Source organism: Egretta garzetta, unplaced genomic scaffold (assembly GCF_000687185.1).
Source record: "Egretta garzetta isolate BGI_Z169 unplaced genomic scaffold, ASM68718v1 scaffold215, whole genome shotgun sequence".
In the NCBI taxonomy this organism is placed as follows: Eukaryota; Metazoa; Chordata; class Aves; order Pelecaniformes; family Ardeidae; genus Egretta; species Egretta garzetta.
This window is the reverse complement of record NW_009259719.1, coordinates 7,365,546-7,390,181: the sequence shown is the minus strand read 5'-3', so window position 1 is coordinate 7,390,181 and position 24,636 is coordinate 7,365,546. Positions and strand designations below refer to the sequence as shown.

Below are 24,636 nucleotides of genomic sequence, written 5' to 3'. Positions count from 1 at the left end.
TTGCCTCAACAAGAGCTTGGACCACAGAGGATGTCTCGTTAGCAGGCAGCTCTTCCGCTCGGGCCTGGTGTTGTGGGCACTCGAAGCCACATGGGGATCTTCGGTCGCAGGGCTGAGTGACAATGCGATTCACTGGTGACTGCGAGAGCCGCTGCCAACTGCCTCTCATGAATTGGCACAGTAAAAAAAAAAACAACCCACAACACAAAATACTACGTTGTTAAATGTCCCTTTTCATTTACAGCAACACTGGTGGTATTTTCTTAATTACTTGCTGATACTCCACAAATGGATTATGGTGCATTTTGCAAGATTAATGGGTCCCTTGTAAGATGAGTGACCCGCAGACCCCCGGGCTCTGCAGGCTCAGGAGGGAGGAGAGAGGGACCCATCCCTCTGCAGGGACATTGGGAGCTGCGTGTCCCAACAGCAATCACTGACTTGCCAGGTCTCATCCAGACAGTTCATAAAACCTGCCACCAGCAGGATCTGTGCTCACACACATTTCAAAAACCCAGAGAGGGGCGATGGCTATCTGCACGTCTGTGTGGGCAAGCGATGCCAGGGTTCTTCAGCCTCACGCCTTGGCTCTGGAGGTTTCTTTTGATTCTGCACATTTCCAAACCATGCTCTCCAGCACTGCAGTTCCTCTAAAGAGGAGATGCTTCCCGGCTGTTATCATGCAGTGTTGGAGATAACCAAGCGTTTTCCTTTGCTCCGAGGGTGAAAGGGCTGTCGTATCTGAGGGTTTGAGCTGCTAACGGCGGCAGCTACCTCCAGTCCTCTCCTTGACTTCAGCGGCTGCGGAGCCGGCACCTCTGGCCAGGGATGCTGCAGTTATTTTTGCCTGGTTCCTGCTGCTCCCATGCACTTTTGGGTTTTGCATCTTTGGGTTTTGCTCTTTTGGATTTTGCACCTTCAAGTTTTGCACGTTCGGATCCCTGACAGCACGGTGCAGGGCCAGGCAGGGTGTCAGAGCAGCAAGGTGTGATTTCCATGCTTCCGTCGGCTGCCAGCTCCCTCGAGCAGCCCTGTGTCTCAGTGTTATTAAGTGTCTCAGTGTTAGTCCCTGCCATCACCAGGCAAGAGCTGGCTTCGCAGCCTGACCGGCACCATGCAACAACAACAGAGTAGGGAACCTTGTGCCTTTAAAATTAAAAAAAAAAATAATAAAAAATAAAAAAAGCCCATTACCATTATTGAATAAAATACCAACAATTTAAAAAACTCTTTTAAATATTGTTGCTGCATTTCCAGCTGTTAAAATCTTCTGTATTTAGTTATCATAATAACAAAGTGCTGCGGCTGATTTGAGCAGCGGGGAGGCAGCGCCATTATTCAGAATGGTTTTAAACGGTCGGGTTTTCTTCCTCGCAGTGGTGCTCCCTCGCCTATTAAAAGTCCCTTTGTTGCCTTGGCACCTCTGGCCTGGGTGGTGGAGGTGGCACCCGCGCATTGGCGGAGGGCCCCGCCAGTGCTTAGCAACGCGGCGATGCCACGCAGCTCCGACGGGATGCCGGGGAGCCAGGCATGGTGGGCATCCGCAAAAAAGCGAAGCAGCAAAGCTCTGCTGCTCTGCTGGGGAGGTCTCGCGCTGCAGAGTTCATGGGGAGAAGGAAAATGGAGCGATGCAACACCTGGGCTACCACCGCTGGGAGCACAGCACCATCTTAGGAGATCTTCTTGGCTGAGCTGAGCTCCTGGGTGCTGGAGGAGGTGGGCATGCCTGCAGCTGGGTCTGGCAGGTCAGGAGGAGGGGTTGTGCTGTGTCAGCACTTTGACCATACCATCCATGGCCTGACTGCAGCCACCCCAGTGCGGAGGCTCCGGAGCAAGGCAGAGGTGGTAGGGAGCGGGTGCACAGGGTGAGCATCCCGGAGGTAGGGTCCCCATGCTTGCTGGCTGAGCTGGATGAATCACATTACAAGGGGTGCATGAAGTCACATAGGTTGCTCCAGCCCTGGGGAACAAAAGGTCCTTGTTGTACGTGGCGGTGGGGTGCAGCTGAGTCAGGCAGGACAAGGCCTGCCAGCCTCCCTGCAGCAGCACGTTGGAGGCGGCTTGGTCGGGGGATCGGTGATTCACATGGGTGAGATGATTGTTGAGCACTTGGTTTCATCACCCCGAATTGGTGGGGATGGCAAAGAGGGCAGAGGCATCTGGTGTGGAAGACTGCTGCAGGAGCTGGGGTGACTGGAGAAGCAGGAGCAGGCTGAGGACAAGGATGCGGCAGGTTTCCCTCCTGCAGAAAAATGCTGTTTCAGTACTGTCTCCCCAAGGTGGCCAGGGTCGGCAGAGATGTGGAAAAGCGTGCAAAGCCTCTCAGAGACATCTTGAATGGCCGGGCAGAGGCAGGCTGCTGCCTTGCAGCCTCTGGGGACCGCAGCACCGCAGGAGCCGGTGAGCCCAGAGGGAAGGACCTGCGGCGGGCAAGTGCCCGTGGGACAGCCAGCACAGGCAGGGGCACTGGGAGGAGGTGGCAGAAGATGCCAGGTCCAAGTGACAATGAATTCAGGGTGCTGCCAGCCGAGCGGTGGGCAGTGCTGGCTGTGACCTGGCCTCTCAACCACTGCATTTTGGGTGCGGGGCCACACGAAAGCCTTGTAAACAGGAGTAACCGTATTGTCCCCAGGCTCCCTGCCGCAGCAGCGTGTTCCCTGAAAGGTTACCTCCAACCAGCAGGCGCATTGTGTGTAATAAGATGCAAATTGATAGCGAGACAATAAGGCTGTCTTGTGAGCCCTTCCGACAGGGGCCAGTGTTTAAAAGTCAGCCTGATTGCCTCGTTGGCAATTTGCATAGCATTAACCAGAGAGATTTTCTTTTTAAACTTGAACTTTTTTTTTTTCCCCCCAGAGGTCACCTCAAACTAATTACAGCTCCGGTGCCGCTTTACAAAAGAGGGCTCTGTGGCTGCGGTGGCAGGGTTGGAGTGTGAGGAGGAGACTTTCCCGGCGCGGGGAGGAGGGAGAGCTCAGCCACGTGAACTCAGGCGGGTTTTTGTGCATGCACTGAGATAGTTTAATAAGAGAGCCCCTGATGGGTGCATGCAGGTGCCAAGCACTGTGTCTGCTATGGGAGACAGCAGTCGCAGGGCTCAAGACCCAGTGCATGAAGGGGATCGATCCCCTCCATTGTTATCTCCAGCGCCGGTGCAACCTCCTCCTGGGTCTCACCTGCAAATGCAGCTTTGCTGGGCTGGAAGGAGATGGGAGATCCTGCTGCCCGCATGGGATGCTGCAGTGAAGAGGGTTAGGAGAGCCAAGCCCTGCGGTGTGTGCACCTTTTCCTTCACCACAGTTTAGTTCAAGTGGGGATTTCGAGGTGTCGTCTTCAAAGTCAGTGTAAAAGTGACTGGGGACCTCAGCCAAGGTGATATACAGGGGAAGTGGCATCAGGCTGCTGGGGGCTCGGTGTTGTGGCTGCTCTGCTCTGACCTGGGCCATTTGTTTTTACAGTTGAATTCTTTGGGTTCAAACTGGGCTGTTGTCTGCTTAGTCTTGCAGTTGGACTAGACGATCACTGTAGGTCCCTGCTGCCTGAGCCGTTCTGTTCTGTTCTATTCTATTCTATTTTATTCTCTAGCAGGTTCATAGCTTAGTGTAGATCTTAGCTGACCCAGCTGGGTTTGTCCAGAGTGAGGAGCAGTGCAGGGAGGAGAGTGCAGCTCTGCCAGCAGACCTGAGCAACAGCCTGGAGCAAAGGCAAGCGCTGAGCAGCTTGGAGGGAGCTGGGGCTGCCCTCTCTTCCCCAGCAAAGTGGATGCCCAGCCTGCGAGTGGGCATGAGGCTCTTCAGAGGTTCAGCTAAGCCAATGCAAATGCATGGCCAGCCAGGGCTTTGATGGAGCACCTCTCGTTATCGAGGCTGTATTCAAGACACAAAGCATGCGCTCCTTGCTCAGCGACCCTGGGTGGACGTGGGATGGCCCTTCCAGATGGCGTCTGCCTGCTGCAATGCTCGGTGGATGGGCTTTGCCACTGGTCATGCCGCGGTGCAAACACTCCTTGCAAGGCGGCGAGTCTCTGCTGCAGGAGGCAGCAAGTCAGGGCGGTGACAGGTTTGAAGAGCCAGCTGGACAATTTTATGACCAGTAATATCATTTGTAGTTATGCAGGCCATGGCTATGATACAAATAATTAAATCTCATGCTTCACAGCATCAGCTGATCGCTTGCTGGAGTCAGGAATGAATCTCCTACACAGAGCATGCGCAACTGATTAACTCTGTTGGAGGGGCTGGTTCAGGTCTCCTTCCCCTGGCTTGTTCCTCAGTTTCCTTCCTCCTGGCTGCAGCTGTGAGGCTCAGCACCAGCAGATCCCCTTCTCCTCCTTCGCAGAAGCTGAGCAAGAAAGTTGTCCCCAGGCCAAGCCGGAGTCTTCCCCAAGCTCCCCACCAACATCAGCTGCCTGCCCAGCCGTGTCCCAGACACCCTGGCCAGGTGGTGCTGGGGACCTGACACCTCTCAAATTCCCCTCGGTCCTCCCTGCTGCTTGTCAGAGGCTGGAGATGCTCAGAGGAGCAGCCTGCTCTGGGATGGCATCCCGGCTCCCGCTGCCTGGTCTGAAGGTAAATCTTCCTGCTGGGGGGCATCCTCTGCTCCTGCCCTAGGCTGTTTTCTCGTTTGCCTGCCAGCTTCTGGAATTCCTCAGATCCTGAATCCTTGAGATTTTTCTCTCTGGGCTGCCAGAAAGCACTTGTCATCCCCTACCAAGCCAGTGTGTGGCCATGGCCTCATCTCGCAGCATTCATCCTCCTCCTCCTCATTGCCTGGAGAGGCTCCTCCTTCAAGGCTGAAGCCAGCTGCATGCACACACATCATCTCCTTCTTCCATGGCATCCTTCTACCCTGATTTTTAGAGTATTTTAGAGCACTATCTGAGGTGTTAGGCCCAGGAGCAGAGCTCACAGCACTCCTCCAGGTTTGTCAGTGGCTCTGGCACTCGTGATGTCTTCTCCATTCTCTGAGCATCCCCTTTCTGGGACGACATCCTGGCCAAGCCCGGAAGGATGAAGATGAGCAGCGCGATGGCACAGGGTTACTGAGCAATCCTAGCTCAGCAGGTCACCATGGTGCAACAGCCCTGCTTAGCTAGGGACAGGAGAGCTGCTGCTGCCATGACTCTGTGCCTCCTCAAGGGAATTGGGGTGGGAAAACTGAGCAGAGAATATTTTTACATTTTTTCCTTTTTTTTTTCTTACTCTTTCCTCTTTTTTTTTTTCCATTCCTAAAGATTGAGTATAATCAGAGCTAATCAGAAAATTATGAGCTGTCTGATTGCTGATTAGATTCCTAATGTTAATATAGTCAAGAAGCCTCTCTTAGCGTTGTATTTTAAGAGAAGTGTAAAAATAACGTCTTAGGAGTGAGCCGGAGCTGCTGGAGCAGCAGGGAACCCAGCACTGGCTCCGGTGAAGGAAACTAGGGTTTCACTGCTGGCAGGAAATTCAGGCCAGCAGAGAGGGAAGGGACAGGACCGAATTACAGCCAGGTGTGTTCGCTTTGAGGGAGCTGCAGAGCCTGGGAGGAAGAGCATAAACCCAGTCCTTCCCATGGTTTAGTCCTTGCACAGAACCAGACATAAGAATTTCGCTGCTGTGCTCTGGGAGCGGGCGTGCAGCTTTCTCTCTTGCTTCCCTTCCCAACAAATAGCATCTCCCCAGATAGATTAGTTCTTGCACTCCTTGGTTCATGCAGGCAAGAGACAGCCTCAGGTGATGGTGAAAGGGAGGCTGGGATGTGCCCAATGCCAGTGAGTGGGACCAGGACATCTGAGCCCGATGCTGAGCAGCCAGCAGAGAGCAAGCGTCGTGCAGGGGATGTTTCAGCCAGAGCGTGGCACGCTCTGCTGGGGTCACCGAAATGACGGCATGGGAACTGGGCTGGGTTTTATCCTCCTTCTCCCCAAAGCCTTCCAAAAAAATGTGCATTTGTGATGTAGGCTGTATCCAGGGCTTATCCATCAGCTCTTCCAGCTGTGCTGTGGTGGTGTTCCTGGTGCTGTCCCAGCCAGTCACCCTGCGCTGGGGTTGTGGCAATTGCTGCCTCGCTTCAGCTCTCACCCGTTCGGAGCTGGGCAGAGGGCTGGGATGAGGCTCGTCCACTGCCTGCCACCTGCCCCTGCTGCCTGCACCGCTCTGGCAGCGCCCTGCCGCCTGCCACGGCGTTCTTTCCAGGACCAGGGCAGCGCTGGTGCTGCTCAGCACCGTCATTACTGCCCCTCTTTTTGCTGGTCTCACAGACACACCGAGCTGTTATGTCTGGCCACCCTTTTCAGAATTTTCTGATGGGCTTTCAACATTAAAAGTAAAAAAGAAAAGTATTACTGCTTGGTGGGTGTGAGAGCAGGCAGGGCAGTGGGCCTGCAGAGCTGCCATGGCCATGGTGAGGCATCCTGCGTGCAAGTTGCTGCCACGCAGACCGGAGGCGAAAAGGCTTTTTGCTGCTGCCCCGCTGCCATGGGATGGGCACTGCTCAGGCAGAAGGAAACTTCAAAATACAAAATACCCAAACCTGCAAAGCCTTGGTGGTGGAGGTGGAGCAGCCCTTGCCCAAAAGGCAGGGGTGAGGTGCCCTCTGGGGTGCTGGTGAGCACAGAGAGGATGCTCCCACAGAGGCTGGTGGGAGCTGAGGGAAATCCTTGTCCATTTGTGCTTAAGTAAGCCATTGCAGAAATCTTTAGGGCCTTCCAGAAGCAGAATTGGAGGGAGATGCTGCATGGTGGTGTCCCAGGGTTGAGGTTTTGCCCTTTTTCCCTGTTTAAGCACGGAGGATCGATCCACAGTGTCCCCAGCACTGGGCTGGTGCCTTGAACTGTGCAGCGAAGCTGCCAGCCCTTTCTGCAACTTTCCTCCCCAGTCCCCACCAGCGCCAGTGCAGCGATAACTCCCCAGCTGAATGGCAGGTATTATGTTCTGGTGCACTAATGTTCCCGTTAATAAGCTTCTCGCCATTCACCATGTGTTTTACTTTGATTCATCCCGACAGCAGTGCTATATAATGGACTATATACTGTAATTGTCCCCCATTGTCACCACTTAATAACTTAGTATGATGTTATCGCAGTAATTCGTATATTTTTTTGCAGACTTTGATGAATTATATTTTGTTCTTCGTGAATAAAAAAAAAATCAGGGAATGGTAAAAGGAGGCAGAAGTTAGACAGAAGTCTGCTCTAATTGCAGAGTGGGCTTAATAATACAAACGTCTGTAGCCGGTGTCCAGGCTGCTTTTGTTTCTGAAACTCTGGGAACAGGCCACTGTGCCAGCCAGGAAGGAGCTCCTATTTAATAGCATTTCTTTTTTAAAACATCTTGATAAGCAGGAATCGGCTCTGTGCTTGGGGGATTTATTTTGCTTTGCTTGCTCTTGAACAAGCCCAGCCTCAAACACAGTGGATGGGACTTACATTGGTGTCCACAGGCAGGGGCAAGGGGTGATGTCCCACGGGGTGGGTACAAGAGCCATGGGAATGGCCATCACGGTCAGCACGAGAGTGCAGATATTGGTCGTCATGCTGCACGTGGCTCGGGCATCGCCACAGCCTCAATGTCTACTGAGACATTGCAGGAGGAGTTGGCCCAAGGTTGGGCAGCAGCAGGTAGAAGAGCTGTGCTAGAGCCTGGACAAGCATTTTCTCCACATTTGGCTGCCTCTCCAGGTTAGATGTGCAACACTACACCAGAGATTTGTGGCTCTCAAGTGTTTGTCAGCATCTCCAAGTGTTTATGGTTCCTGACCCCATGCCTGGCAGGGGAAGGAAAAGTCCAGAAGACGTCAAACCCCAAATGCAATGAAAATCAAGGCAGGGAGATGGATGCCTGGGCTGGAGTACCCCAGGTGGGAGGCAGGGGAGGGCTCATCGGCATCCATGAGGCGCAGGTAGGGACTTAAATGAGTTTTTCTCTGTAACACATGTCCTGACCTTTTTTTAAAAATGAAATCTATTTTATTAATTTTTTCTTTTTATCAAATCTGTCCATGAAACATTAAAGATATGACTGTGGAAAAGGTCAAGAAACGTGTAGTTGTTGAAATCTTGTTCCAGTTGACGGCTTTTCCCTGAGGGGAGCTCTTCCGCACCCTCTCCTCCCCCACCTTGGTCTTTAAAACAAAAAGTTGTCAAGTCGCCTTGGGTTTAACGGTAGCACCAAAACGTGCTCCTGGAGCGAGATGGAGGGAAGGGCATTGCAGGCTCCCAGCAGTGATGGGGAGCTGCAGGGTCAGGCCAGCATTGCCATAGGGAAAACCTGAGCCGGAAAGGATTTCTCCCGATAAATGCAGACCCCAAGGGAGCGCTGTAGGGCCTCCAGCCGTGCCAGAGCCATGCACCCCAGAGAAGGGAGAGGCTCCTCGACGGGAGGGCTGGTCTGCAGTGAGGGCACGTCTCAGATGAAATGAATAAAGATGAAGCCCAAGAAATGGGCGTAGCAGTGAGTGAATGCACTTTGAGTCCCTCTCCTTGGCTTGGGTGGCTCTTTATTCCCTGTGAGAATGGAAGGCAATCACGCTTGCCAAAGGAGAGGGAGGGGAGCTGAGTTCTCATTACAGGGGGCTTTATTAGCACCAATGCTTTCTGGGTGCCACGTCTGCCTGGCAGGAGCTATGTGCCCGGATTTGTAGCAGGCGACGAGAGTACTCTCCTTACAAAAGGACCAAGAGAAGGAAAGAAAGACAGACAGTAACGGCATCAGGAGTAGATCTGTATTGAAGCGCTCTGGACAGATTATATTACAGGAATGTCAGGAGTCTGTGGAAGCCAGAAAATTGAGAGATGTGGGGTGAAATCAAGTGGACACATCTCCTGCCAGGGATTGGGCTGGGTGTTGCATGCAAGGGTGGGCATCAGATGCCCGTGTATCCATGGTGGTGGTTTGCTGCTGTTTGGTTCCTTCTTTTATTGTAACACCAAGGAAGCTGGATCATGAGTTGGGCTTGCTGTGCTGTAAAAAAGCAGAGTCAAATTACAATTTTTAGGCTCCAGACAAGAGAGAATAGGTGAACAGAGGGCAAAACCAAAGGAACAGCAGTCGTGCTCAGTCAGCACAGCAGCCGATTTGTCGTGTAGTCCGTAAGCATCAACACAGGGGTAGGGGCTGAAGGGAAATACTGTGTGAGGGTTTGGGGCTTTGAACAAGGGGGGGAGAGGAGCAGGAAAGCATGTTGGGACATCTTGCTAAAGAGCAACAAAGCCTGAAGAGCTTGAGCTTTGAGCTTTGCCAAAAAGCTGACGGGCCAAGAGAGAGTGAGCGAGAGAGGATCATGACCTCAAAAAGGGGTGCGCAATCCTTTCTCAAACCTGGACACTGGGGTGAAGAATGTGAATGATCCCATCGGCCCAAAGGGCCGCTCAGCTGACCCTCCTGCACCGCTCAGGAAAGGGGAACAACTGCCCTGGCAAAACAAGGCCAGGATACGGAAGCGGCCTGAGATTTGTGTGTTATGTCCCTGGGCAGTTTATTGGTTTTCCCTGTTCGCTGGGTGATGTTCCTGATGCAGTGGCAATGCCAGCGTCACTGGTGCTCATGGGCTAGGTCAAACTCCAGAAGCCTTTTCTTACATTTCTATTGTGTAAATTCATAATAATGGACTTTCAAAATGAAGCATATAATTTGCTTGATAGATTGTCAGGCCATCTTTACATACAATTGTGAAACTGCAGTGATGGGCGAGCCCTGAGAGGCTGCCCAGCCCTACCCAGCACTCTGCCTGGCATCCTGCTGCTCCGTCCACTCCTGTTCGCAGCATCCAAAGCCATGAGTCCTCCTTGGGAGGCTTCGCTCATTGTGGTTTCCTCTCAGGTCTTCAAGGGCACCATTCACCCCTCAGATAGGACATTTTCTTTGCTCAACCTATCTCCTCCTCCTTGTTTGCCATTCTCCCTCTGCTGTGGCACAGCCCCTCTTGCTCCCAGGGCAGGGCTGTGCGTGGTGCTGGCCATGGGCACTGGCGATGCCCTGGACCCTGCTGAGTGCTCCACCTGGGTGCTGTCAGTGTTGTCCCCATGGCAGAAGAGGACGACAACAACATGGAAAGGGTGGAGGTGAATGTCCCAAAGGGATGGAAATGGGTCCTGGCATCTGGGAGGCTACCCCTTGCCCTGTGGAAATGTGGGGGGTAGATGGATGAGCATTGGGGTCACAGTCGTGTTGGGAAGAACCACTTGGTGACCCGCTGAGCTTGCTTGCTTCCACCTTCTTGAGGCTTCCCTCCAGCGCCTGGAGCTTCTGGGGCCATTTTTCTGAAAGTTTGAGCAAAGCTGGTTCCAACTATGATGCTTTTTTTTTAGAGCAAAACACCACTAAAAAGTCCTTTACAAGATTTTTTGCACCGCAGTTGCTTTTCTTTGGTGTTTTAAACTAGCAATTTAAACTGCTCTGGTTGGCTTTTTATTGCAGTGGTAGTGGGGGCCCCAGTTACTGATCAGCATGCCCGACTCCTCTCGGGCTGCAGAGATGCTGGTGGCGTTGGGGGACACAAGGAAGACACCACGCATGTCTCCAGAGGGTTTCAAGCTGGTAAGTTTTAGGGGCTCCTCTTGGGGCTTGCTAGGGGCACAGGGTGGTGACATTTTGGTGAGTTATGGGGGGATTTCTGCATGCTGAAAATCTTCCTTACCGTAAAAACTTAATAACAGAGGAGCTCTCGCTGCACCATGATGTGCCGTATGGAAATCCCCGTGCAGCAGCAGATAATAAACGAGGTGCTTTTTAAAGCTCGCACATCACAGCACAGCAAGAGGTGATGCCTTAAAATAAATCGATTGTAAGTGGTTTCCAGTGCAAGCTTTCTAGCAGCCTCCCCTTGAATGAAAGGTGAAGAGCTAAAGCGGAGAATTTCAAAGGCACAAAAGGCCTCGTCCCCATGGAGCAGGGAGCCAGGGGCCTGCCGGGATGCGGGCACGACGGCCAGCTGCGATTTGGGTTCCCAGGGATGCCTCCTGCATCTCACGGGAGCTTCTCTGTTGTTGGTACCATGAGGAGCACTGGTAGGGGATGGGGAGCCACTCCTTGAACTTCTCGTCACCTTAATATGGGACTTACTTCTCTGAAATAAGGAAGGGTAAGGAAAGATTTTTTTTTTTTTTTCTTTGGATAGACTGGCTGCTAAGACCTGGCTGGGCAAATTCCTCCTTCTCCTGCCCAAATGTCAAGCTGTATCACTTCCTTTTTTTTTTTTCCCCCTCCTTTACTCAAAAAAAAAAATGTTCCCCCAAGCTCTAAGTAAAATTGATTTTTAAGTGAAACTATCTCTTATAATTGCCGCTGAAATGCCTCATGGTTATTGTAATGGATGTTGAACTGTGACAAGCCTACTTGATGATCATAACTGGAGCTCTGTAGATTATTTGAATGTGGTTTGGGGAGCGCCATTGAAGGGAAGGGCAGGGAGGAGCTGGGGCTGGAGCAGCAGGCCGAGATGCCAACTGAAAACTTTGCTGAACCTCCTGACACCACAGAAGTCGAGGCGGTTCTGGAACCTGCCATAAGGCTCCGTCTCCCGAAACCCTTCGCAGGAGCTGCCTCCCTCCAGCCTGCCAAGCCCACCGCTGACCTGTCCTGTGGGAGCCAGCAGGGAAAGGAGAGGGAAGGAGCCAGGGCAGCACCATCCCCTCCCCAGCTCGGTGAACCTCCCGCCGCCGCAGTTCCCCAGCCCTGACCTGCCAGCAAATGTGCCTCGACCGGAATTATTTCTGGTTGTCTGAAACCTTATTGTGCAGCAAGCGAGCTGCTCATCACCCAGCAAATGAGAACCGTGGAGGAGAGTCCTCAAGCCCTTCCCATTGCAGCACAGCTCCAGCAGACTCGCTGTGCCATGCTGGGATGCCGTGTTTGCGCCCAGTAGCTCACCCACCCTGTCCCCACTGTGCTGGTGCCACCGAGCACACAGCAGGACCCTGGCATTCGCTGTCCCCAAAGCAGCCCATAACGAGAGCCATGGGTAGCAGCACTTGCCAGACTTTAGTGTGTGCAGCTGGCAGCCCTCCCATTAGCAGCAGCGCTGCAATTATCGGGAGGCTGGGACTGGGATGAGCAGCCCTGAAGGTGGGCAGTCCTGACACGGCTGGGACACGTCTGTCCTTCCTGCAGCCGACAGACAGCACTGGAGCCACGTTTGTCAGGTGGTTTGTATCCATCACCCCTCTCGGGTGCTGCTGATGTGCCCCAGCCCTTCAGCATCTGCTGGGAGCTGGCTATCAGTATTCCAGCTTCATTCCAAGAGAGACTTTCTTTCTTGCCAGCCAGGATTTTGTTTGGGCAGTTAAATAGTTAGACCTTAACTGATCTAACTACTGTGGAAGTGGTAGAAACTTTCCTAAGAACAGATTGGGCTTTTCCTGCCCTGCTTATCTCGAGAGCTCATGATCCAGAAGAGAGTGAGAGGTGTGAAATGAGCATGATTTAAAGCTGCTGGGCTTGGATTTATCACCCAGAGCAGCCTTTGAAAAGCCATTTACATCCTTTGTTTTCTTCTTACCATCAAACACTCCCTAAATTTTAGGTGAAAAGGATGCCTGATGTGCAGTCCGGAGTCCTCTTCCTCTTGAGGACAGTAATGAAATGACTGCGAGGGTCCCGAGGGCAGCTTGCGGCAGCCACTCCATTGCCTGCCAACCCCAGGGATGAGTTTGGATCAGGCTGAGACCTGAAGAGCTGAGCTCCTGTGGCTGAGGGACAGCAACTGCCAGCTGTCAGAGCACTGGCCCAGCTGAGCACATCCTCCTTATCATCTTATCTCCATTATCTCAGAGGCTTGCAGTGTTTGCCCTAGTTTGGACTGGATCTGCTGAGGAATGTCCTCTAGTTTCTCACCTCTGCCTTTTTCAAGCTGCACAGCAGAGAGTAGCCATCCGGAGCAGCATTCCCAGCCTGTGCTGCTGGCTGGGGGCAGCCCAGGTGCCCCTGGTCAGGGGCAGCTTGGAGAGCTGTGCGGCTATGGGGCAGCTGAAACCTCCTGCTCGGCTCTTCCTCTGGCTGAATATTGGGATCTCGGAGCAGAGGTCCCTGCTTTCTTCTCCATCAGCTGTAGAAGGTGCAGAAAGGTATCGTGACTGCAAATAGTGTGACAGAGGGGATGGAGGAGAGTGGTTTTTCTCAGGTCCTCAACAGAGGAGGCAAGTGTGCCTGGCTTGGCTGCATCCCAAAGCCAGGGGGAAGCACGTTCCACCAGAGCTGAAGCACAACGGCATTTAGCAGTAGAGTTTCACAGCACACCTAGCGCTGGAGCGGGTTTTGCTGCCGTATCTCCAGGGCGAAAGGCAGGAAGCAGTGATGCTGGTGCGGCTGAACTGCCTCTGCTGGCTCCATGCAGGGGAAGGGGATGGTGAGAGAGGCCAAGCCTGCCTGCCCCTGCCTGCCTCTGCCTGCACTTGCCTGTACCTGGACCCAAATGACCATCCTGCATCCCATGTCTCTGTCTCACTGCTGGTGGAGGTGGGAACAGGTCCCACACCCTTGTGTTCACTGTTTCTCCCCCAGGAGGGATGGGGCAGTCGTTATTTGGCATGGTGTTGGTGAAAACAGGAGCCGGGGAGGGTCTGAGCAGCTGACCTGAGGCTTTCCTATTGCTGGTCCCCAGGGACAGACGTCCCCATGGTGGTACAGGGCACAGCCCCCCCGCTCTCCTCCTCCCCTCCTGGGGAGCAGTCAGGGTGATAGGGAGCAGGGGCAGAGCTGCACACTGCTTGCGATTTTGGAGAGCGAACATCAGCCGTCAGGGAGGGCAGAAACACGGGAAGAAGGGTAACGGAGAGGGGCTTTTCTCTGAGGGGAGAAGAGCTAAAGAGAGTGCCCAGCAAGGTGCCATAGGATGCCTGGTTACCTGCACTGTCCTTTTGCCCTTGGTGCTCTTCTGTTTGCAAGAAGTTAAGGTGCTCTGGAGGCCTGAGCGATACTTTGGGGTAGGGGAAACCCCCCGAGCAGTGATGCCCTCCCTTTCCCCCTGCCTCAGGAAACACAGGGTACCCATCCGCTTGGGACATTTCACTCCACTCCTCGCGGTTATTACAATTGGTGATGGTGTTTCTTACCAGCAAAAAAATGTGGCTCTGGAGGAGGAGCAGAGAGGGACACTGGCAGAGGAACAAGAGCCACACACTGCTGGCCTGCAGAGCTGTGAGTTACTGAGCTGGTCAGTAAAATGATTAAAGTTGTGGCTGCGGGGCTTGCCCCAGGCTCCCAGCCCTGGGAGCTGGCTGTGCCCCTGCCCCCCGTGGGGTCTGCAGAAGCTCTGGCTCTGGTTTGTTCCAGGTTTGTGTTTGTAACCCTCACTGCTCGCACACCAGCTGGTACGACACTGGGGTCTGGAAGCCCTCGGAGGATTTACCACCTGCTCTTTACTGTTCCCTGGGGCTTTACTTGCCCTCCCATGGGCAGGAGAGCATTAGCAGCCAGCGCCAGCCCCAGCTCCATCCTCCCCCAGGGACGGGCTGGACCCAGGCACCAGAGGAGGAGAGATGGGCTCCAGTCACCCCTTTCCCTCTGCGTGGCCAAAGGAGTTATTGACAAACAAGTTAGTGCTCTGAAAGAAAAATGCTGCAGCATGTTTGAAGCTGCCTCCTTGATCAATACTCAGCCATGGCTGAGCCCGCTGCCAACTGGATTTCAGATGACGGCTGCCGGGGTAATAAGAGCCCTGGGATCAACTGTCTCGGAGATTATTACAGGATGAGATGCTTTGCTGCTTTATGGTGTTTACTCAAGATTTATATTCCCTATGTGTATATAAGGGAGTTGTCGTCTTTTGTCGGTGGCTGATCGGTTTTTGTTGGCGGTGTGTGCGCTGTGCGTTAGGGTTTGCACAGGGGTGTGCGTGCAGAGAGTTCGGTGCACAGGGAGAGGACAGGCTGGGGACCGAAGGAGAGCCAGGGCGGGGGCACCCCGGAGCTGGCGGCAGGAGGTGTCGCTGCGGCGCAGCAAGGAGGTGCCCTCTGCTCTGATCCATGCAGGCAGACTGGGACGGAGGCGCATGAAGGATGTGGAACGGGGCTTTTGCCTTTCTGGATGCCCCACGGTGACAGATGTGGTTTCGGGGTGGCCCATCCATGGAGGGGGGGTTGGTGCCAGAGGAGGGGTTTGAGTCATACTATTCCTCCATTCCGGAGGAGGAAGAGCTGCAAAACCAACTCCCAGGGGGTGTTCCTGCCCAGGGTTTGGGTTGCTTGGCTTCGTCGCATGTGTTTGTTTTTCACCTTCTCATCTTAACCTTTTACCTGTGTTTTCTCACTTTGGGAGGAGGGCAGGGATGATGAGATGCTGCGCAGACCTCCCTGGCCGGGTAGCACAGGGCTGCTTTAATCTCCAGCAAAGATCTCCTTCCAGCTGTGCGCTCAGGTGCGGGAGGTTAATACACCTCGCGCCATTCAGGAGGCATCGAGAGGAGGGCGATAACAGCAACATGGAGGGGAGTTAAGTGAAGGCTTAGCAGGAGTAGCTCTCCCTCCGAGGAAATACCCCTGGGCACATGCAGCCACTGCGTGCCGGGCCATCGCCGGGCCCTTCCTTACCGGCTGCAAGGAGAAGCCGGGGACCCCATCCCAGGCTCCCCAGGGAACATCCCCCCAGCATTGGCATAGGCGTGGGGTGCTTTATGTCCGTGGGGAGGCTTGGGACACAGGGGCAGCGCTGCTGCCGTTACGCGGGGCTGCTCAGTCTCCTCTTGCAGGGGCCACAGGGAGAGGACAGGCTGGGGACCGAAGGAGAGCCAGGGCGGGGGCACCCCGGAGCTGGCGGCAGGAGGTGTCGCTGCGGCGCAGCAAGGAGGTGCCCTCTGCTCTGATCCATGCAGGCAGACTGGGACGGAGGCGCATGAAGGATGTGGAACGGGGCTTTTGCCTTTCTGGATGCCCCACGGTGACAGATGTGGTTTCGGGGTGGCCCATCCATGGAGGGGGGGTTGGTGCCAGAGGAGGGGTTTGAGTCATACTATTCCTCCATTCCGGAGGAGGAAGAGCTGCAAAACCAACTCCCAGGGGGTGTTCCTGCCCAGGGTTTGGGTTGCTTGGCTTCGTCGCATGTGTTTGTTTTTCACCTTCTCATCTTAACCTTTTACCTGTGTTTTCTCACTTTGGGAGGAGGGCAGGGATGATGAGATGCTGCGCAGACCTCCCTGGCCGGGTAGCACAGGGCTGCTTTAATCTCCAGCAAAGATCTCCTTCCAGCTGTGCGCTCAGGTGCGGGAGGTTAATACACCTCGCGCCATTCAGGAGGCATCGAGAGGAGGGCGATAACAGCAACATGGAGGGGAGTTAAGTGAAGGCTTAGCAGGAGTAGCTCTCCCTCCGAGGAAATACCCCTGGGCACATGCAGCCACTGCGTGCCGGGCCATCGCCGGGCCCTTCCTTACCGGCTGCAAGGAGAAGCCGGGGACCCCATCCCAGGCTCCCCAGGGAACATCCCCCCAGCATTGGCATAGGCGTGGGGTGCTTTATGTCCGTGGGGAGGCTTGGGACACAGGGGCAGCGCTGCTGCCGTTACGCGGGGCTGCTCAGTCTCCTCTTGCAGGGTGTTTGCCGTAATCCTGTTTTATAAATCCAACCTTGGCCTTTGGCCTCCCCATGCTGCTCTGGTCTCTGCTCCACTGCCTCCCAGGTTAAATCCACTGATCTGACGGAGTCAGGAACAGTCAGGGCATACTTATTGCCACGTGGGGGCTGGGAAGAGAGATTTAGCAAAGCGTTGGACTTGTTTCCCTTGGAAAGCCACTGTGCAAAAATATTAGAGCAGTGCAGGAGAGCCCCAGGTGCAATGGGGGAGAAGGGACGGTGAGGAGGAGGTGGGCAGCCACCCTTGGGTGCTTGCTGTGTCAGGGACAGTCTCTCTGCACGCTGGCCCCTCAAGCACTGGGGATGCTGACAGCGGGCACGGTCCCTTCCGCCTAGGGAGGACATTGCAGTCCCTGTCTGCACCAGCTCCAATATTCAGACCGTTTCCCACCACCTCGCTCCCAGCAGCTTCAGGGCATCAGACCAGCTGCCCCCAAAAGGTGCTGCCGTGGGCACGCACGCGTGGGTGAGCCATGCTTGGGGTGTGGGGGGTGAGCTTGTGGGTGATCGGGGCTGGGAAGTAAAGCAAAATGGGGGAAAAAACAGCAGCCGTGCATTCAGAGGTGCCATCCTTTAGGCAGACAGAAGATCACCCACTGTGTCCTCCCTCTCCTTTCCCACATGGCTTTCAGGGGGGAGAGTGCGTCCCCAGCCATGCCACCTTTGCCAGTGCCTGCCCATCCCGAGTCCCTGCCATCCCTGAGGCTCCTTAATCCCAGATGAGGCAGTGAGCCGAGCAGGGAGCTCCTGATGGATCTGCCTGGGTGAGCAGTGAGGTGGAGAGGAGCGCTGTGTGGAATATGAAAGAGGCTGAGGTGCGATAAAGCCGGCACAGCACCTTCCCCCTCTCAGACCCCCACCGTGGGGATCACCAGACACGAATCCCTTGCAAATCTCCTGCTGGCCTTTTGTGACCTGCAGAGTCATTTCAATTTGGCGTTTCCAGCTTCTAAATCTCCTGTCCTCAGCCCTCAGTGACTTCTGGGGAAAGAACCATGCTCCTTAAAGTGCCATGCAGGGGCAGTCCCTGCAGCAGAGCCTGCTGGAAATTTGCAGATATTTCACACCCATGCCTTATTTTTGATAATTAGTCTAATTTTTCTTGCTGTTTGAACCATACAATTGACAACCCCAGGTCCAAAGCCCCTGGGAGGATTCCATGCCTGCTGTGTACAGGCACAAGACCCCTGCCCAGCTCCCCGGCATGCTGCCTGCATCTCGGGCATCTCGCAGTCCCTGCACGCAGCACACCTTGAGATGGACTGATTGATCTGTAACACTTGAAAAATAATGGTTTAATCATTATTGAGGATTGGAAATAATCCTTGAGCTGTATTGATCACTATAATGTTATTCATGATGAACTCATTTGGCATTAATGGGGACGTCCTGAAGCAATGTGTGGCTCCGAGCACGCCAGCCAAGGATGGGCTGGGGCTGCTCCCATGGGAGCCCCCCGGCACAACATTGCTCCGAGCATGTCCTCCAGCAGGGATGGAGACGGGCAGAGGATCCCCCATTTGCAGAGGAGGGACAGCTGGATGCCCGCTTGGTCCCTCTCTCCTCCCAGTACCCCTCTCCATCACATCATCAAAATGTCTTCAGCAAGGAAAATGCTGCAGAAGCAACAGCTGGGAGGCTCTGGGGCGCTTCTCCCGGGGTGGGTGTCTGCCGGGAGCCGGCACAGCACCCTGTTATGGCTGTGCCATCTCGCCGCGGGCTCCCCTGTCCCTGCAACATGCTATTTATCAAACAAAAACATCTGGATTTATTTTTTTTAAAAAACAAACTTGTGTCCAGGTCGACTTTAACAAATTTTCATTTTCCAGAGGAAAAATATCTTCTGTTGAAGTGTCATTCCTGGGTGTAGCCGTCCCTTACTATGCCATTTGCAACCCTCCAGGCACTTTGCACAAGGCGATGAATAGTTAAAGATGTCCATAAATCTTACCCCGGCCCATAATAAACACGCTCTTATCAAGTATAGAAAAATGCATATTTCATCACTGCTGCCTTAAACGCGACTCAGAATAAATGCTTGCCTTTAATCAGCCATCTCGATACATAAACAGAGCACAAAAAGCTTGGGGGAATGAGGTGCAGAATTTGGGCCACAGCTTTTCTAGGCGACTCCAGGGAGGCAGGGCTGTGGCTGCGCAGGTGAGCCCCCCACAAAACTGCCCTGAAAATTAACATTACTTGGCTTTTCTGTCCAGCCACATGTTGCCTCCCATTCTCTTCTCTCCGCCACCGGAGCCATAGGTATGCTCAGCTGATGCTCAGCTTCAATGCTCAGCTGATAGCTGATCTTTCCCCTTGGATGCTGGCCATTGAAAGCAAGCACTTTGATTTGGAAATCAAGATAAAAAAAGAGAAAACATTAAACAGCAAAGTTTTGGCCAGCACATGTTGAGATTATGCAGTGATGGATATGCGTTTCGCTGCATCTGATAAGAAGAATCTGGCTGGCGAGGGCCAGACGTGTGATGTCTTTCACTGCTCATCATCTTACTTACAAAGCACGTACCTGTGCTTTGTCAGGCTGCCTGCCCTGCTGCACCCCCAGTGCTGGTGAGGCCTCTGGTGGCTGAGCCCGAGCCCAGCCAGGCTGCCCCGGTGCTGAGCATTGCTCCATCTTGCTCCTGGCGAGCCCTGGTTCCTCTGGCTACCCCAGGGTGGGCAGCAGCCTGCCCTTTTTTCCTGCTGCCTCCAGAGCCATCAGGATGGAGACGCTTTTCTCTCCTTGGAAGTCTTGTGAGCTTTAGCGGGAGAAGGTTGTACTTGCCCCAGCCTTGGGTGAGACCTGGCCAGGCAGCTCAGCCCTGGAGCCTCCCGTTGCAGGCAGCAAGGGCAGGCAGAGCTTCTGTGTCTCATAGCTGGTTCCTCTCCTGCTCTCCAGCTCCTTGAGTGGGGGGTTTGAAGCATTTTTGAAGGGTCTGCCCTGCCCTGCAGAGAGCTGGGCGTTCTCGGACACAGGGACATGGGTTCAGCCCTTGCCCTGTGCTGCAAATGAGAGCCTGCCTGGCTCCAGCAGTAATGCCAACAGCCGCCAAGATGTGGTGGCTCAGCCCTGGTTGAGTTCAAGTAGCAGGAATTCCTCTGGGGACACCAGCTTGCTCTGGGAAAGGCGGGAGCAAGAAGAGAAACACTGGCTCCCCATGCCCGGGAATATCCTTCTCTGGGCATTGCTGCCCACCATCCCTCCTTTTGCCCCCCTGCCTGCATGGCGGAGGGGTGGCAGGGTCTTGGGGGATGCCCCAGAGGGATGGGGTGGCATCCATGGTCCCAGGTTGATGTGGGAAATGCCCGGCTCGTCTCGCCTTCCCCAGGCTCACTTATCCTCTCCTGCTTGCTTTGCAGAGACTTGCCAACGCGGCAGAGAAGTTCCAGAAGGCTCACCACTGGCAGGACAACATCCGGGTAAGGCTCCGTGCGTGCCCCAGCCACTTCCACCCCCTTCCCTCCTGGATACTGAGCTACGCGGAGGCACCGGCCTCAGGGATGGCTCCTGGCACAGGACTCAGCTCCTTGTCCCATCCCTGTTCCCATCCCTCGGCTCTTCCTTCCCTCCTCACCCCCATTCTCGGCTCCCTCGCGAGTTACCGCGGGCCGTGCAGTGCTGCTCAGCACGCAGCAGCCCCGGCACCGCCGCTTGCCAGCACTAACGAGAGCAAATGAAGTGATTTTGAGCTCGTTTGCAGCCTCGCCTCTGCCTGCACACGCCGTTAAGAAGGCAGGAGATGAAGGTCGAGCTGGCGGCTCAGCGCTGAGGGTTTGGGGGCCAGGGAGACTCTTACCCCCCTGCCATCTCCAGCAGCCGGTGGGTTTGGTGCTGAGCAGGGTCTCATGCAGGGTGACGGCAGCGGTGGCTCGTCTGTGTCACCTGCCAGCAGTTGCGGTGGGGGCTGTTTCTGGGGGGAAGGAGCAATCTGGGCTGGGAGAGGGAAGATGCGGGTTTAATGATTGCATTTGACTTTGTAATTCTGGCGGTGATAGCGCTCAGCGGGAACCTGAAGGATTCTGTCTGGAAATGCTCTCAAATTATAACAATAATACAAAAGGAAGGAAAGATTGTTTTCCTTCCAGTGCAAATGGAGTCTACAATAAAAAATACTTCTGAGCCACCCAGCCCCTTCCTCTGTTGGGCCAGATCCTGCCCGGCCTCGAGGAACCCCCTGCAGTTGCTGAGGGGACAGCCTGGGGACAGCCCCGCTGCCAGGCCTTGCTGGAGTGTCTTGGGGGGTATTTCTCTGTCTGCAACTGCAACGTGCTCAGGGAGGAGAGGAGATGAGGACCCGGAGCCACATCCTGTTCATGCAGACCCTCCCACCATTGGCAATGGTCACCAGGGTTTGATGTGGAGAGGAAGAGGCAGGAGGAGTAGAAGAGAGGGCAAGGCATCGACCTGCTTGGCTTTTGTTCACCATGTGGCCAGGGGTGGATGCTTGTGGCTGGTTCTCATCCTTCCAGGAGCTGTGTCCTACAGGGAGGCTGAGCTTGCAGAGGTCTTCCCATCATTAGCAGAAGCAGCCTCACTAAGGAGAGGTGAGGTGTCCCTGCTGGCCCCCGTGTCCAGCAGACAGTTGTCACTGGCACCAGCTGTCACCGAGACCTTTCTGCATGAATTACTGTCACCTCTTCCCAGGAGGCTGGTGGAGGGGAGGTTAAGAGGATAACGAGGTTTGGTGTGGGCAGCGGCTGATGCCAACACCAGTGCCTCACCAGCACCCCAGGGGAGACTGGGAGCCATGGGCACCTCCCATGGGCTCTCGTCTCCATCCCTAGTGCTGGCCTGATCTTGTGTGTCCTGCGGGGAGCCCCAGGGCAGCTCATCCCCGAGCAGCGCCCGAAGCTTGGCCATGGGCACCCCAGGGCCATCATGGTGGCCCCAAGCACCCTGCGCTGGGCTGTCACCTGGGGGGGGGATGCCTGTGGCCGGGGCACAGGCGGGGCAGGCAGAGCTGGAGCAAGGTCCCTGCATTTTGCAGCAGTACTCGGTGCTTTTGCTCATCCCCTGGGCCACAGGGACAGGCGGCTGCCGTGCTGCAGGGGCTCCTGCTGCAGGGCCCCTCCACAGCCCCAAAGAGCTCCCTCTCCATCCAGACCCAACTGCTTTTTGCTGCGAGGGGGATAACAGTCAGGATACAAAAGATGCTGGGAAAGGCTGTAGCGCTGGGGAGCTCTTGGCTCATTTTGCCATTCATGGCACAAACCTTTCAGAAATCCACTTTCGTAGAAAAAAATATTTTTAATAGCACTGTTTGCAACCACTTAATCAAGGTAATTAGGAGCGAGTCACCCAGAAACAATGTGCAGCGATGCGTCACCGCAGAGCTCGCTGCAGCTTTATCAGGACAGCCCAGACCTGTCTGGGACACTTGATGGACTGGCCCAGCTCTGTGCACAGCACCCAGAGTGCTGTGCCTTTGCTCCCCGCCAGCAGGCAGCCCTGCCAGGCCCTGCCTGCATCGGCCCTGCCTGCACCAGCCCTGCCTGCACCAGCCCTGCCAGGCCCTGCCTGCATCAGCCCTGGTTCCCAGGCAGAGCAGAGGGATGGAGGGGCTGCGTACGTGGCTCCTGCTGCTGGGGTTGAACCTTCTTTTGCCATCCTTGATCCGTAAAATGGCAGGGCATGGTCAGACCTGCATGCCAGCACCGGTGACGCTGGCTCTGCTGCAGCCCCCGGCTTGTTGCCGGTGCTGGCACGGGCAGTGGGCAGGGAAGGCAGCAGCGCAGCATCCCCAGCTCCTCCTCTCCTCCCTTCCCACCGAGCGGTTTGTTCCTTCTGGCCGCAGCTCTCCCCTCCTCTCCCCGCATGTCGCGTCCTAACCTCGCACCGGAGTCGATGACAGATTGCGGAGCACTCGGTTATTTTTGTGTTTTCATCTGAAGGCGCGCCGGCAGATGCTGAGTGTTTGTGCTGCATTAGTGTTAATGGCAGCCTCATTAAACCTTGCTGCAGATGGGTTGCTATGGAAGTCCGGAGGAAAATGAAGCAGGAGCAGGAGCCTGAGCGGCTGGGAGGCTGCTGCCAGCAATCGCTCACGACCCATCTCTATGGGGAAAGTTTCTTTCTTCTTGGGTTTTTTTGGTGTTCCCAGCCACACCCCAGCCATGCTGGCCTTTCTGAAGGGGTTACATTTGACCTCCCACCTCAGGGGGCTTTGCAAAGCTCCCAAAACACTCCCTGCTGCCCCATGCTGTCCTGCCCCGTCCTTGCTCTTTGTCCTTGCCCACCCTCAGGCCCCTCCATGTCTCCTGGCTGGGCCAAGCCAGGGCCACGTCCCCACATGTCCCCAGAGCTGCCCTGGACACCAGAGCACTTCCCTTGGCTGAAAGACCTCTTGGCCACAAGGCCACCCATGCAGTTGCACCCAGGGCACCCCTCGTGTTGTCCCTCCATCTTGCTTCACCCCGGGGCTGGGTGGCAGCTCAAGGTGGCACCGTGCGCAGGGATGGGGGAGACGGCGGGGCAGGCTGCGGTGTGGGGTGGTGATTTGGAGGGGGCAGAGGCAATGCCCTGCACAGCAAGGGTCCCTCAGGGATGCACATTCACCCACTGGCAAAGCCTGGCAGAGTCCCGGAAAGGCAAGAGCTGGGTCCTGTGGTCCCGGGGCAGGCTCCCACCATGGGGCACTGCGACTGCCTGGCACTGGTATGATCAGAAATGACATAAAGCTTGCAGTTTGCAGTGGCCTGGCCAACCAGTTGTCCCAGTAAGAAGCTTCTGGCCTCTGGGCTTGCATCCAGGACTCTGCAGAGGCCCTGCTGGGACAGGCTGGCTCCGCTCTGTGCAGAGCCATGGGGGACTGTCCCTCAAGGCACATCAGGACTCTGGATGTCCCCAGCCCTGTCCCCCAGCCACAGCAGCAGTGCTGAGCCCTCCACTGCAGACCATCCCTGCAGCAGATGGAGATGCCAGGGCCGCAGCCCATGCTGCGATGCTGTTCACCAGGCTTCCATCCTGTTTGTCACCCTGCTCAGGCGAGAGACCTGCAAAATGTACCTGTAAAAACACTGGAAGGTCATGTTGAGTTTTTTGCTGCCATCCTTTGTATCCATCCTCGCTGACAAGTTGCCATGCTGCCTGTCAGGCGTCCCAGCAAGCTCCGTGTTCTCCCAGTTCCTCTCTGCCCACGTGCTCTGCTTTCCTCCAGGGTTTTCCAGTGCCTTAGGTTCTTTTCCAGACCTTCAGCTTCATCCCAGCACCATCAGCGGGATCCCGCACCCTCACGGTGCACAGGAGCCGGGGCCGTGCTGACCCGGGGGATGTTGTCGAAGGCATAGGTCTGTGCCGCCAGCTGCAAAATGCATCCCAGGGCATCGTCATCACTGCATGTCGGTGTGCTGGGGCTGCCAGGGCTATTTGTCCCCTTACGGGACCCCTCCGACACTGCAGAGAGCCATCCCCGCATTTATGTGCACTTGGCAGGATTATATAAATTGCCTTTAAAAGTTGACTTCTTTATAAGCCATTTTCTGCTTCATAAAATGTTTATTACTGTTGTTTTTCTCCCAGTTCTTCTTCCTCACTGCATTTTCCATTGCTACACTGGGAAGCTCCCCTCTTCCTCTGCCTGCTGCCCCCCTGCCTCCCACCTCTCCCCACCTTTTGGGTGCTGGAAAGGGACATTTGAAGGGTCAGAGCCCAGCACGCCCTTTTTCCTTGAGGAAAAAAAAATAGCTATACATTGAGCTGCAGATGTAAGAGTTGCTGGGGACAGGGTTTCACTGCTGGGCACAGCACGGGTGGTTTTGGGGCACGGTGGTGTGCGTGGAGGCGGCAGAGGGAGCGCGGGCAGCCCCACGTCGCTGCCCCCATCCATAACCCCTGCCTGCAAGCACGCAAGCAAGTAACAAAGCCCAGATAATTTCAAGCTCCATTAGAAATGAAACTCCAGGGAAAACAGGAACGCTGTTTGCCAAATGGGGAAGGACAGGAGGAATAACAGAGATTTCGCTCCTGGCTGCCCAAGTAAGGTGAGGGATAAAGCAGGGGGACGTGGTGGCATGGCCGGATGCCCCTCCATGGCCATACAGCCCTGGGTGCAGCATCCCTCCGGGCCCACGGCCCTGCCAACCCGCCGCGCCAT

General features: G+C 55.1%; 1 protein-coding gene across 1 annotated transcript in view; it reads left to right on the top strand.

The window, feature by feature from the left end:
- CACNA2D2 (calcium voltage-gated channel auxiliary subunit alpha2delta 2) overlaps nucleotides 1-24,636 on the top strand; it is a 209,305-nt gene that overhangs the window by 145,192 nt on the left and 39,477 nt on the right. Inside the window, exon 3 of the mRNA XM_035894677.1 lies at nucleotides 19,904-19,963. Coding sequence (XP_035750570.1) covers nucleotides 19,904-19,963 — 60 coding nt within the window. The remainder of the gene's footprint in view (nucleotides 1-19,903; nucleotides 19,964-24,636) is intronic.